Source organism: Globicephala melas, chromosome 1 (assembly GCF_963455315.2).
Source record: "Globicephala melas chromosome 1, mGloMel1.2, whole genome shotgun sequence".
NCBI classification, from domain to species: Eukaryota; Metazoa; Chordata; class Mammalia; order Artiodactyla; family Delphinidae; genus Globicephala; species Globicephala melas.
Genome location: NC_083314.1, coordinates 149,217,023 through 149,232,708, shown reverse-complemented (window position 1 = coordinate 149,232,708; position 15,686 = coordinate 149,217,023). Strand labels below are relative to the sequence as shown.

The following is a 15,686-nucleotide window of genomic DNA, read 5'->3' as shown; positions in this document are numbered from 1 at the left end:
CTGTATTTGCCTAGATGGGAGTGTTATTCCAGGTGATGGGGGCTTGGAAGCCAAGAGAAACGGAGAGGGATTCTGCATTTGGTTTTAAATTTCTTGAGTTTAGGTGCCTTCGAGGCACCTACAGGCTGTTGGACAGGCAAGGCTTTTGTCAGCCCTGCCGAGCGGGGGGAGAGAGAGACGCGAGGGGAGGTGATATTCCCCATCCCCCTCTATTCTCGAAGCTCCAGATTCTGACAGTCTGGCAGCCATCCTGACCTGTCCCCCAACTCCCTGCCTGGGGTTGGGGGCTTGTGACGTCTACACCCTCCCCCCTTTCCCCGTTTCCGACGGTCGATGGAAAAACGGAAACTGCGCGTTGAGCCGAGAGCCGCCCGAAATAGCGTCTGGTGCCTGTCGATCAGCGCGCTGTCCGAGTGTCCGGGAGCGAGTGACGCTGCCCACGGCCCCGCCAGGAAATGCCACCCCTCCTCCGCCTGCCCCAAGCAGGGGCCTCGGACGGGCAGGAAACCCGGAGCTCCTGGGCTGGGGATGTCGAGGGGGAGGGGACGTGGGGACCCAGACTTGTGCGTCCGGAGTCTGGTCCTGGAGGGAGCAGCCTGGAGAGAACAGCCTAGCCCGGCTCTGGGGCTTTGGGCCTGAGGGCGTCGTCGCCACTCTCCGACCTGTCCCCTACCCCCACCAAAGGCCGGATTCTCCCCCAGATTCGAGGCTTTAAATTTTTTTCAAGTGTTTTCTGCCTACCCTGTCTCTGCGTCCTAGGCAATCTCTGAGCTTTCTCCCCAGAGCTAGTCCCCTGGAGGCATGCAGTGTGTGCGCACCGTTGTGGTCATCCAGGTTTGTTTGCAGTACACGTATATGGTGGTACTATGTGCCAGGTGCTGTCCTAAACACCTCATAAATATTAATTTCAGTTAATCCTCACCACAACCCAGTGACTAGGGACTACCGTTACCTCCATTATTGTAGGTAGCCAGTTGAGGCACAGAGAAGTTGAGCAACTTGCAGAGAACACCCAGCTGGTAGGTGGTGGAGTCAGATTGCCCACCTAGGGCAGCAGAATGAGTACAATAGTCAGGCAGTCCTGAGTTCCCACCCTGCTCCCCAACTTGCCCGGTGTTTCCAGGAAAGTTACTTAATCTCTGAGTTTCACTTTCCTCATCTGTAGAAGGGAGTTGATAATTGTCTATACATCATACTGTTCTTAGAATTATTTTTAACAGTAAAAACTCTGATTTGAGATGTCATTGTTTCCCCCTTCTACCTCCATATGACCACTGTCTCCATTCCTTGCCCTGGAAGAACCTCGCCTCCTCAGTAAGCACATCTGAGCCCAGAATTCCAAGCTTGAGATGTGAGGAGAGTCATCTCTGTGCTGCCAAACCCAGCGCTGCCATCACAATGCTCAGGGATGGAAAGGACTTCACTCTAATTCAGTTGTTCTCAAAGGGAACCATCACCATCACCTGGGAACTTGTTAGAAAAGCAAATTCTCAGGCCTCACCCCAAGCCTGCTAAATCAGAAATTCTGGGAGTGAGGCCCAGAAATCTGTGTTCCAACAGGACAACCAGGTGATTTCTGATGAGCACAAAACTGTGAGAGCCACTGCTCTGGTTTACAACCCTCGTGTCGCAAAGACCAATGTAAAAGAATTGAATGTATTTAGAAAGCACTGTGCTTCCCAATGTTTTGAAGCCATTTCCCTTTCCCTAACCCATGCTTCGTACAGGAGCATCCAGAAGTCCAGAGCTGCTCCCCAGACTTATAGAGCCGATAGTACCTAAGTGGGTCTGTCCTCACAAGGCGAGAACCCCACACAGCTCTGCCATAAATGATTTTGCTCCCAGAACTGTCAGAAAAGGACAGAAGAACATGTGTGCAGCCACCAGCCCTCTGGCCAGCAAATAGTTGTTACTGGTCACCCAGATGGGGCCCTGGCCCTTGTGTAATGTAAATACTTGTGGGTGGGATCAATGAGGGTGACTACCTGCTGTGTGTGCCTGCATTGCTCCTCGCTCTGCCTCTGTTGGTTACTTCATCCTCCACAATAACCCTGCTGGGCTGCTAATGTGACCCCAACTTAAGAGGTGAGGAAACAACTTACCCAAGGTGATTCAGCCAGTCGCACCCATGTCAGCTCGGACCCAGTGACCTTTCCATTCCTGCTGGCTATAAGGAAATATTTGCTACATTGGGAGAACTACTTAAAAATCTTGTGGTACGTCCTGGTTTAAATCCCTTGTGACCCTAAAGAAGATAAACAAATAGCCAAAATGTCATGGGAAGATGTGCAAACTTGCATTTGGGAAATGCAAATTAAAACTACAATGAGATACCATGATACATTCGCTAAAATGGTTAAAATTTAAAAGGCTGACAATCCCAAGTCCTGGTGAGGATGTGGAGCAACTGGAATTCTCATACGTTGTTGAAGGGAGTGCAGAAATGACTCAACCACTTCAGTGGGTCTTTAGCAGTTCCTTATAAACATGCAGTTTATAAACATACACTGACGTGGGAGAATCGAAAAACATACATCCACAGGACCCCTTGTACATAAATGTTCATAGCAGCCTTATGCATAATAGCTAAAACCTGGAAACAATCCAAATGCCCAGCAACAGGTGAATGGATAAACTGTGGTACATTCATGCAACAGAATACCACACAGCAATAAAAAAAGAACCAAACTACGATACAGGCAAGCATATGGAATCTCAAAAACATTATGCTCGGTGAACGAGGCCAGACACAAAAGAGCGTGTTAGTGTCTGATTCCACCTATAGGGAACTCTGGAAAAGGCAAAGCTAATCTATAATATGACAGAGCTCAGATCGGGGTGGTGGGAGAGGGAAGATGACAGCAAATTGCACAAGGGAACTTTCTGGGTAATGAACATATTCTATATCTTGATTGTGGTGGTGATTATATGAGTGTATGCATGTCAAAACTCAACAAACTGTACACTCAAACAGGATGTGTTTTATTGTACATAAATCATGCCTCAATAAAGTCATTTATAAACCTTTTTTTGTGGCCCAGTTTCCATCGTATCTTGTCCAGGGAGCCTTCCCTGGTCAATCCTGCATGGATATTTCCTCTTACCTCTTTCTCTTCTGATGAGCACCCCCCTGAACCCTCCACTACAGTCCAACTCGTGCTGCTCAGGGCCAGCACAGGAGGCAGTCGTACGTACCTGGGGACACGAGAGGAACTAAATGAATGGTGTTTAGAAAAGTGACAGAGACATCTGCCAGGAAGTAGTGTCATTCCCTCTGACCCTCAGTTTCCCCGTCTGTAATAGGGAATGTAATGGGGTGAGGGAACCACAGGATCCCTCTCTCCCTTTTATCTCTTATCATTTCTTTCACTCTGCCTCTCATCTCTGCCACCTCTATCTCAAGCTTGCACTCTCTGTCTGTCTCTGTTTCTCTCCCTGGGTCTGCTCTTTATCCTGCCTCTGGTCCTCACTCTCTGTCTCTGTCTTAATTTACTTCTCATCTTTGCCTCCTTCCTCTTTTTTCGGTCTCTGCTCCGACTCTCACTGAGAACTCCAGTTCCCCCACAGGTACCTGTACCAACAGACATCTCGGTTCCCTTGTCATATTTCTAACAAGTCAGACCAGATAGAGAGTTATAAGCTGGTCTGTCAGTTGTTCTGGGCCAGTGTGAGGGGGTGGGTGATGGAAAGGAAGGTGGAAAGGGAAGGGGAGAGTTTATAAAGTCACCATTTAAAGACACACACGGGCCTACTGGACTCTGTCACCAGCTCTGAGTCACCAGGAAAACACTGCAGCAGGAGCCCTCTTGTCCACATGGCCTGGGTCCTGTGTATCCAGCCCGGAACCCTCCCACAGGGCAGAGCCTAATGGTGTGGTTAAGCATATGTTACTGATTGTTAGGCCAACCTAGGCTAGAGTTCCTCCTTGGCTACTCAGTAGGTGGTGTCCCTATGCAAGTTACATCACTTTTCTGTGACTCGGTTTCCTCATCTCTGAAGCGGGGGTAAAAATAACATATGATTCACAGGATTGTGGGAAAGCTTATGAGACATATAGAAAGAACTTAGCACAGAGCCTAGCACCATCTGATACACAGAAGCTCTTATTTTTTATGAGGAGCCTCTACTTTGCACCAGCTCTGTATTTAGACCTAGGGATCCTAAGATGGAGGAGACAGACACACAAGCAAAGAATTATAGTGCAGCTTAATCAGTATGCTACTAGGGCGGAGTGTGCAAAGTGTGCTGGGAACCCAGGAGAGACTCTGTGTGTGTGTGTGTGTGTGTGTGTATGTTTATTCTGCCAGGAAGGATAAGACCAGACTTTACAGAACTGGTGTCATCTGTCTTGCACTGTGAGGAGCAGGGGCAGATGACAGGGAAGAGTAATAGCAAGTACAAAGGCCCAGTGGTGGGAAGTGAAGGGCACAGATGGGGACAGCAAGCAGCTCAGTGTGACTGTGGCTCAAGTGATCCGCAGGGACTCCGTGGTAGATGCAGCGAGAATGGGGGGGCCAGGGCTCTCCACATCGCATGCCACCCAGCTCCATTTGTTCATTTTATTCCACATTTGCTAAGCATCTAGTTCGTGTCAGACAACATCTTAGGTGCCTGGGTGACAGAGACAAATAAGACATGCTCCCCTTTCTTAGACAGCATGCCCTGCCCTAGGGTAAGAAACCTGGGCTCCTTCTCATTCTGTTACTAAAAGCCGTGGTGGGGGAGCAATCTCCTGTCCTGTCTGGAATTCAGTTTCCTCATCTGCACAGTGGGCACAGCCCCTGCCCGTTTGTCCATTTTAAGCAAACACTTTTGGAGCGGTAGTTCTGGACCCCGTGCTGGCTGCGGGGGATGGGAGAGGATGCAGAGCCCAGCTGGGCTGCCCTCAAGGAGCCAAGGCTCACCTTTAAGAGAACGGAGAGGAGTCAAATGAAATCATGTCCATGATCTAGGGCCTTTGGCAGCACACAGTTGGGTACCTTGCTTCTCCTGGATTAGTCCCAACACTGTCTTGTTTTCCCAGGACCGTGCGCTGGGGCCCTGCTGCACAGGGGAGGCAGGAGGAGGCAGGGACAAGGGTGAACACCAGGTGAATTTCCTGGAGGAAGACAGAGGGAGCCAGGGACTCTGGTTGGCCTGGGACTTCCAGCAGAGTAGGAGTTCCTGCCTCCAGCTCCTTCTCCTGTGGCCCTTAAACCTCCCTCCATTGTGGTGCCAACCACACGCGACGGGTTTCTGTGTACCCCAATGGGGGCCTCGGAGACAGGGACCGTGTCTGGTTTGTCCACGTCCCAGCCTATCACAGAGACAGAGCAGGAGCACCACAAATGTATTTTGAAGAAATAAGAGCGACAGAGACAGGACTGGAGAAAGAAATTGAGGGAGAGCGACACCACCCAGCAGGAACCTGGGCCATGAACTTAGAGGAAACAGAACTGGTCAGCCCTCCGGCTTCTAGAAAACAGCCCCAGAGAACGTGCAAGTGCGTCCTGTCTGGCCCTTGTAGGAGAGAGAAATGGTTCTGCGATTACACAGGCTGTGAGTCGCAGCCCCTTCCTGGGTGGCCCAGGGAATGCAGGCCTTAATGGGGGTGGGGCGCTGGACTCTCCCTGGCTCGGTGGTACTCTCCGTGCTGGGGGTGGGGGAGGGGAAGGAGGCGAGAGTCACAGCGCACCCCGTGGGGGTGATTCTGGGCGTTTGGAGCAAGTTACTCACCAGGATTGACTCAGCTGTGGTGAAGCCAGCATGTATGACCTGGTATCACCTTATCAAGGTAGGAACAGGATCTTTAGGGAATGGACACACATGCTTCCCTCAACCCTCTGCTCTGAGGGAGGAGGAGAAAAAGGAGAAGAGAAGCCAGACAGGCCTATATTCAAATCCTGGCTTCCACCGTGTGCCCCTTGGGCACAGCACTTTATCACTGAGGGTCCATTTCCTCTCAGGGATAGTCCCCATAGAATGCTCGAGTGAAGAGCGAGGGCTCCGGAGCGAGATTGCTGGGGTTTGAAACCTGGTTCTTCACATTGGCTGTGTGACCTTGGGGAAAATTACGTAACCCCCCTGTTCCTGTTTCCTACTCCCTAAAATGGGGGATAATAAGAGTATCTACCTCATATTGTTGTTGTGAGAAATAAGTAAGCTAACAATGTAGGGGGCTTAGTACATAGCAGATGTAGTCAGTAAATGTTAACTATTGTTCTTAAGTCACTGGGTTGTTATGGTGATTAGATGAGAGAACAAATGTAATTGTGCTTTCCTCTGTGACCTGAAGGATCCGCAAGGCAGTAAGCAAACTGTACTGACTCTGCAACAGGCAGTTTCTGATCTTCAGAAAGATCTCTAAGAATAATCTTGTGTTCCTTTCCCCCATCACATGTTCCTACCACAGCCCTCAAGCAGGATCTTGCCTCTCGCTGCAGGTCTTTTCGTCTGCTTTTGTTCCAGTTTTCTGTGGTCGTGAGTACCTCTGTGACTGCATGAGAAACTGCACATTTGCTGCTGTTACCTCGCAGGACTGGGTGAGGTCTAACGAGACTGAGTAGGACTAAGGTAAGTGTTCGATGAGTGGGATTCTGCACCTATGTCCATGCACGCATAGATGCATCTTTACAGTGGCAGGTGTCTACCAGAAACCTTCTCTTTCTTGGTTTTGCTCCCAAGGGTCTAGCACAAGGTCCCAGACATAGTGGGGACATTCAACAGACCTTGTCCCTGTGACTCTTCATTGGACAAGGCGATCATACAGGGTCCCTGCCCTCAAGAAGCTCCCAGCTTGGATACTCACAACCAACACACAAGCTGGCTGTAATTATCTGGAAGAGGACAAAAAGAGGACCAGAGAGAGGGTAATGAGAAGTCAAGAGAGGAAAAAAATCACTCTCACAAGAAGATTCTGGGAAGGTTTCCTGCAGGGTGGGGAGGAGTCGTGGAGCGGGGAAGCATCTAACCTGAGCTTTGAGCCCATGGACAGTGTGGAGGCAAAGGGAGCAATTGGAGAGTGTGTGTGTGTGTGTGTGTGTGTGTGTGTGTGTGTGTGTGTGTGTGTGTACGTGCCCGCGTGCACACAGAGCCTTTTCGTTCCTTTATGGTAGAAAGGCAAATGGGGGGCGGGGGAGGCAAGGCTAGGTTTGATGCTTGGTACCTGATTTACTGACTCAAATACCATGGCATATGACAGCATGCTCTGAGAGGCTGGAATCCTGAGTTCCAGCCTGAGCTCTGTGCTTACTGAGCTGTGTGAATTTGAGCAAGTCCCTTTTCTTGGGGCCCTGATGTCCTCATTTGTACAGTGAGGACCAAGTGATTTCTGAGGGCACTGCAGCTCTGAATACCTGACATCGCCTTTTCCATTGTGTTTTTAATTAGTTCCTCTTGTCCTCCTGGTCCCAGACCTCCCGTGAAGAGGCAGGACACAGGGCTCTCCCCAAATCCATCCTTTTCCTGGAGTTCAGCCTCTTACCAGGAGGTGGGAAAGCAGGATTTCCTGTGAGGATGTTTTCTGTGATCCAAACAGTTCCCGTTTGGGGAGCGGAGAGGAGATAGGGAACATCACCCAGGCCTGCAAACCCTTAAGCCCCTTTCTGTGGGTTTGATGTTTTCTTCCACACTGGAGTTTGAGCTCCTTAAAGTCAGGGAATGTATTAATTCAGAGCTGGAGAAAGAGATGTTGGTACCTCTTTGAACAGATATTATTACTCAACATTTTGGTGGTGAAAACGGAATTCCTTTTCTTTTTAAAGTGTTAAATAATTAGGTATTATTAAAAGTAAGGAAATCTTTTCCTCATCGATGACTGTGGAAATCCTTCAAAATGCTTCAATGCCCAATTCCAATGCTATGTCTTGCAGAAGCCTTTCCCTCCTCTGGACTTATAAATCACTCCTCACAGCCTATTTCTGTGTTAACATTTCAGACAATCACAGAATGTTAGAGATACATGGCTAACCCCTTCACCTAAAAAACTGGGAAATAAACCTAGTGATATGAGGTGACTTGCCCAACGTTATGGAATTTTGAGCAGAGGGACAAGTGGAACCCAAATGTTGCTGACTCCTAACTCAGTGTTCTAGATGTGTCTTTTTTCCCTTCCTATCTTTGGTTTCCTGCCCCAAACCCCCTCCTCCAATGCTATACCTATTCAGATCTCCATGCTTTCCAACAAGCTGTTCCCTCTGTCAGAAATATCACATCTTCCCCTTCTCTTCCATATTGCTCCTGTAAGATTTTGGAAAAACCTGGAGCATTCGCAAAATAACCGTCCTCTTAATATATCCTCACGTCATATAGTTTTATTATAAGCCCTGACCTCACTGTATTGCTAATGTTTGCATGTGTCTCCCCCATTTGATCGAGATCCTACAGGACAAGTTGTCTTGTTCATCACGGTATGCTCAGCCTCCCAGCCCAGAGCCCAGCAGAATCAACATTAGACACCTGCTGAATGACTAGGGGTATAAAAGGTGCCGGTGGGGAGAGGAAGAATGGAGGGAATGGCTACTGCTGGGCTGGATGCTATGAAGGGCTAGGTTGTTAACTATAAGTGTGTGACCTTGGCCCACTTATACCTTATTTGTGTCTGTCTCATCATCTGTAGAAAGAGGTTGATGATGTCTGCCGTACATACTTCAGTTGGGTTTTTGTTGTGAGGATCGTATGAGGAAATGTGTGGGAAAGCGGTTTGAAGAGTGTGAAGCCGTCTGCAAATCTAAGACATTACCATTAAATTTATTTTGCAGGCATAAAGGTCTCTGTTAATCTAGGAGCTAGGAAAGGTTCTGCCCTCAAGAGTAATGTCTAGGGGCTTCCCTAGTGGCACAGTGGTTAAGAATCCACCTGCCAATGCAGGGGACACAGGTACGAGCCCTGGTCCGGGAAGATCTCACATGCCACGGAGCAACTAAGCCCGTGCACCACAACTACTAAGCCTGTGCTCTAGAGCCCGCGAGCCACAACTACTGAAGCCCGCATGCCAGAACTACTGAAGCCTGTGCGCCTAGAACCTGTACTCCACGAGAAGCCACCACAATGAGAAGCCCACACACCACAACGAAGAGTAGCCCCGGCTCACCGCAACTAGAGAAAGCCTGCTCACAGCAACGAAGACCCAACGCAGCCAATAAATAAATATATTAATCTTAAAAAAAAAAAAAGAGAAATGTCTAGAAAACAAGGGCACAGAAAACTCTTTTGCTCCTCTAATTTCCTGGAGCCGTTACAGTACTCAGTAGAGGTTACCACGATGTAAAATCATTGATGTGAACTCTTTAATATTAACAGAGCTGGGGTTCCCTTCTTTAGGACTGTTGACTAAAAAACCAGTAGTTTCTGGTCTTGGCTAAAGGGCAGGGGGACTTCTTGGCAGAAAATAAGGCCGGCAGCTTGGGGGACAGCACATACCTGAAATAGCACTGACTGTAGTATTCAAAATCATTCATTCAGCTCAAGATCTGTGTCTCGTAGGCATGTGAAGTGCTCTGCACAGCGCCCTGTGAGCATGTAGTTAAGTCTTAAAAGATGGAAGCTATCGTGATTACACTGTTGTGGCTCTTCATAGTCCGAATCACTCGTTTTGGCTTTTCATCATACACTGTCTCATACTGTTGTGCCACTGTTTCCAGTGTGTATCTGTTTCCCCTAGAGCCTTTACAGCTGGCAAAGGCAAGACTTATGTCTAACATGTCTACATCCACTTCTCTGGAGCTTAGTTAGCACAGGCAGGGAAAGGCAGAGGACAAGTGAGCATAGAGTAATTAACCATCAAGGGGCTCAGAGGTTGAGTGAAGGGACATTTGATGAAGGGTGTGGAGGTGCCGACTGGCCAGGACCTAGACTAACAGGTTTCTTTCCCAGGTAATAGAAGCTCCATCATTTCCTTATTCCATTTGACGTAGCGCCCACATATCTATAAACAGTATTCTGTGGGACTGGATGAAAGAAAGAAATTCAGACAAACGTCACTTGAGAGGCAATCATCTCCAAAGTCTTTTCATCCAACTTTTCCCGTATTAATGCTGTTTCCAAAGATGCCGAAAAGCTATTGTAGATAGCTAATTTGTCAGATAACTTCCAGAGTGAGTTCTCTTCTTAGAGAACTTCTAGAGAGGCTTCAGTGATGGTCCCTCTTCTCTGGATGTTAGTAGGAGACATGTTTTATTGAATTAATCTACAGTCTAAATTCAGTCTCCAAAACTGCTTAAGTGTCTTATCAGAGGCCTTGAATTAGATGTGCTAACAGTAGTGATGGAATTAAAAGCCTTGGGTTCAGTTTTTATTGCTAAAAAAAAAAAGCCTAAAAAGCCTTGAGTTCAGTTTTTACTGCTCAGATAGAGAGCTTCTTGTTTGGTGTGAAAATTACAGGATTCCCAGAGATAATGGTATAGTTAATGAGGCTGTCAGTGCATCAGCATTCTCTCAGTTTTTTAAATAATATGCAATATAAATTGTACTTACACCCACTTCTTGGGTGAAACACTGAGGGCTAAAGTTAAACAGAACACACTTGAAGTGGCGATGACAATTCCATTACTTAAAAATTTACTCCAATGAAACCTATAAGTGGATTTTTAAAATATTTATTAAAATAACCGAAGCCCCAGACATTGCCAATGGGAACAAAGGTAAACACAGAGAATCACCATCAGTGACATTTCTATATCTTGATTTTAACCTGAAAGGGCAATGTAACAGGGAAGTGTACACTAACTGGTGCCTGGCTCCAGTGGGGAACAGCAGAGAGCATCATGTTGCCATACTTTGGCTGGCTAAGTATAAATTGTTTCATCAGATTATTACCTTAGAAGGCCCCAGCTGGGTAGTTAGAGGCCCAAAGTCCATTTCTCTCCAGTTTACATATCAAATTTTGATATAAGGCAACGACGTCTTAATTTAACTTCAGCAGAAGAGCTTTCTCTCTCAAGTGAATGAGGACTTTTTCATTTACGTTCAGAAATAACAATTTAAAACTTATTTCTTAAGAAGGTGAGGAAAGGAAGCAACTACTGATGCACTAAACAAGTTGGATGGATCTCAAGGATATTATGCTGAGTGAAAACCAATTTCAAGAAATTACATACTATGATTCCATTTATATTAGCATTCTCAAAATGACAAAACTTCAGTGATAGAGAACAGATCATTGGTTGTCAGGAGTTAGTGTTGGAGGGAGGCTGTATTTTAAAAGAGTAGAACTAGGGAGTTTCTTTGTGATGATGGGACAGTTCTGTAGGCTGATTGTGGTGGTGGTTGTGCAAATCTATAAGTGATAAATTTTCATAGTTATACACCAAAAAGTAAATAAATGAGTGCAGCAACTTGTGAAACCTGAAAAGTCTGTGGTTTAGTTACTAATATTGTACCCAATGTCAATTGCTTGGTTTTGATCATTTACTATGGTTATATAAGATATTATCATTGGGGGTTGCTGGATAAAGGGTACACCTGAACTCTGTATCATTTTTGTAATTTTTGGGGAGTCTAAAAAGTTTTTTTTTTTAAAGTGGAGAAGGATATGCTACAGCAGAGGACAAAGTAAAGTAGTCAATCTAGACATTTTTATTAAGTTCCATTAAAAAATATTAAAACATCTGAAAAACTCACAAAGTTTATAAAACACACTCATACTCTATAATTTTATTATGTGATCGCTAGTGCTGTATGTTGAAAATGTTACATTAACATCAACCCACAAGAGTGCAAAAGTTTTACTTCCACAGTATTTAACAAATATGCATCTTAAGACAACATCTATACTCCTTGTATAAAAGATCTTAAGTTACTTTTAAAAATAAAACTTTCCCCTTAAATTCAATAAGGGTTGATTTAGCTAATTTACTCAGGGTCATGATAACTTTATATTCTTTTGGTGATACTGGGTAGATGCAAAATGCTAGGAAAACAGACTTACTTTTCAAAATGTACAGTATAAAAGAGCAATTCAGATTCATAGTTGGATAGCATCTGCTTATCTAAATTTGTTGAAATAACTGATCTTAGGATTTGTTTAAAAAAAAAAAAATCCAGTGATGCTGAACACCACTATTTGAACAAAGGGCATTTAGCCCTCCTAATAGCCAGCCATCTCATAGACAATCAGGTCACTTGTTCAGCTCTTTGCCATCAGCTGCTACCAAGAAAGAGTGATCCCTAGAATGACTAGGAATTCCAAAACTATCAAAAGGCTCTGGCTTCCATAAGTATCTTCAGGAGACATCCCATCCTCATATCAGGAGGGCGGGGGAATTAAAAGTTTAAAATAATTTTGGCAACTGTCTGAGACGCTTCACATCTAAGAAGGTGCCTACTGAATTCATACTATTCATTTGCTTTAAAGTGTCAGAAGGTTTCAAACTTTCAGGAAAAATCGGAGTGTCCCTGACATTTTCTTTCTCAGGATGTTGGGTGAACTCTGCTTTTCCAGTTCGGAGTTTCACTGCAGGACTTGATTTAAGGTTCTTTAATAAGAAATCTGGGTTTTCATTCAACTGTGGTGTTGCTTTCGGCTGAACAACTTCATTTGTAATATTTCTCAATACTGGCATATCTGTGTGGGTGCCCATGGAGTCACAGTTACAAGTAGTTATCTCCCAAGCATTCCTAGAAGGCTCTTTCTGACAATCAAGTTGTTCAGCTATGCATGTAAGGTTTTGATTCACTAAATGTTCACTCTTGGTATCTGTATTGTTTGGAGGCTCCTCTTCATCTTCACTATTGTCACTGCTTTGAATCAGTCCATATCTCTTCATGTATTTTTTGGTTGCAAATGACATGTTGTTTGGTGAAATTAAACTAAGGCCCACTGTGTTTCTGTCTGTATTAATATGTAGAAGACTAAAAGATGAGTCACAGTTATTTTGGTTTGATCGAGTGAGAGACAGTTGTGACAGCTGATTTTCATTTAAATATTTCAGAGCTATAGCATTTGCCTCCATGCTCAAATCCACACCGTTGGGGCTTAAGCCACTCATGCCAACATTAGCAAATGACATGCAGTTTAATCCAGAGATCACTGCTTCAGGGCTGATGCATGCCAACACACTGAAAGACAGAACAGAGCAGGCCATCATTTATCTTATTTTGAGTACTAAACAGTGTAATTGTAAATATGTTCCATTCTATGAAGGTAACAGTAAGTCTTCAGCTTAAAGCTTGATGGTGCTTTTTATCTGAAAGCTCAGACATCTAAGTCTTGATGATCCAGATACATTCAAGGGGTAACTATGATAACCTAGAAGGTAATCCATGATGCAAAGACTGAAAGTGGAACACAAATTAATTTTCCTAAATTTATATCAGTTATGGTTTTAAGACCAAATATAAGACCCCAAAATGTAAAGCTTTTTAATACTGGTAAAATAAAAATAAATAAAATCAAACAGAAAACACATCTGATAATATAACAAGATTTGGTGAGTAGCTCAGAATGTTACATTGTTCATAGTTGAAGAGATTCCATTGTAATGAATGAAAAATATCAACCACTCTCTGGATATGGACATGTGTGCGTGTGTGTGTGTGTGTATACACCAATTTTCTTTTGTTAGATATAATCCTCACTCACTTTGGCTGGTGTATCTCATTAACAGTAATCAACTGACTTGCCTTTTCCTGTATATCACATATACAATAATAGCTGCTAATTTTTATTGATGCCTTATTATGTGCTAGGCACTCTGCTAAACATTCAGTGCCTTATTTAATCCTTGCAGAAACCTTTCTCTGGGAGGTTGTCCCTATCATGTATTTCAAACTTATTCTCCATTACAACAATTCACATTTCTCTTCCCCTACTTTTCTGTTTTCTCCTCGGCACTTATGGCTACCTATATATTTAACTCACAGTTCTTATTTATAGTCTAGCTCCCTCATGAAAATCCATGAGGGCAAGGGATTTTTTGTCTCTTTCCCCCACCACTGCAGTATCCTTGGTGCCTGGAACAGTGCCTGGCACAGGGTAGGCATTCAATAAATATTTACTGAATGAATAGGTACTATTATCTTTATTTTACAGTTGAGAAAACTAAGGAATAGAGATTTTAACTAATTTCCCTAAGTTGAACAGCTAGTAACTGGCAAACTGAGCCCAGGTCTGCCTTACTCTCTGGGACTCTATAACCACTGTTTCACTACACTGTATTCAGCAATTTGTATTTTGCTATCAGAGTTTTTCTATTCCCTAAAAATCAGAGTCCTCTGTGTACTATTATATTATATATATAATATTACAATATAGTATATTATTATTATATTCCAGTCAAACAATATGCTATGACTTTCCATACCATCCAACGAAGAAATTCAGCTGTTCTATACATGCCAGCCACTGCCTGCATCCCTACCCTCACAAAACCCAAATAACTATCAGGTATTTTTATTCTCACAAGTACCTGAAATTCTGAAGAAACTATTTTCAACCATCAATATCCCCTAAAACCAGTGATGTCATTACCAAACAATGGAAGAATGTGCTTAATAATGCTGTTCTTTATAACTACCTTGGAATTCTTCCTCAACCTTCTTGGTATTTACTGCTTTGGAGACTGTCTTAATAAGATGGAAGAGATAGTACCAATCTATCTAGATATTATTCTTTTATGATATATTCATAGTGCTAATATCTTCTGAATATAGTCATTTTTCTACTTTCTTTGCCTATTTCCTCAAAATTATAAGCAATTTGCATATTAAATCAGACTTGTACATATTAAAAATATATCTATAGATAATATTAATGTAAACAATATGAAGGCAAATAAAAACTTCTAATTCAAAATGTTAAATATTAAGAAAAAGTAGATCTAATTTGAATTAGATCTTTTCTTTTAAACCATTTTTAAAAATTGAAGTATAGCTAATTTACAATGTTGTGTTAGTTTCAGGTGTACAGCAAAGTGATTCAGTTATTTATATATATATTCTTTTTCAGAGTCTTTTCCATTATAGGTTATCATAAGATATTGAATATAGTTCCCTGAGCTGTACAGTAGATCCTTGTTGTTTATCTATTTTATATGCAGTAATATGCATACGTTAATCCCAAACTCCTAATTTATCTCCTCCCCCCATCCCCTTTGGTAACCATAAGTTTATTTTCTATGTCTGTGAGTCTATTTCTGTTTTATAAGTAAGTTCATTTCTGTCATTTTTTTTAGATTCCACATATAGGTGATATCATACGATGTTTGTTTTTCTCTGTCTTACTTCACTTAATATGATAACCTCTAAGTCCATCCATGTTGCTACAAATGGCATTATTTCATTCTTTTTTTATGGCTGAGTAATAATAGATCTTTTATAGAATGGTTAAAAGATCCATATAAATCCATGAAAACAATCAATACCAGTTCAAAAGGTTCTTCAAGTTTCATTGTCTAACACAGCTAGCTAGTTTCGATTTGGGGTCTGGAGGAAACACCATTACTTTGAAAACAAAACAAATCAATAATACTCAGGACAAATGCATATAAACACTAGTGTAATTAAGATGAAAAGCAAAAGTAGGCCATTCCACTGATCAAATCCTAAAAGCCTTGATCACAGATATACTATATTAGAATCTCATTAGATATACAGTCACAAAAGGATGATGAGAGTCCATTTATGTTTAAATATGAGAGTCACATGCCAACAATTAAGGGAACGATTCCAGCTTACTTAAAGATGAAAACCAACCCTGACTACTGTCCTGT

The 15,686-nt window shown here is 43.5% G+C and overlaps 1 protein-coding gene across 3 annotated transcripts in view; it reads right to left on the bottom strand.

The window, feature by feature from the left end:
* Positions 1-11,537: 11,537 nt before the first annotated feature.
* STIL (STIL centriolar assembly protein) overlaps positions 11,538-15,686 on the bottom strand; it is a 54,435-nt gene continuing 50,286 nt past the window's right edge. For all 3 annotated transcript variants that reach the window (XM_030870066.2, XM_030870067.2, XM_030870069.2), the window contains one exon: positions 11,538-13,035. In XM_030870066.2, coding sequence (XP_030725926.2) covers positions 12,249-13,035 — 787 coding nt within the window. In that variant the 3' untranslated portion in view covers positions 11,538-12,248. The remainder of the gene's footprint in view (positions 13,036-15,686) is intronic.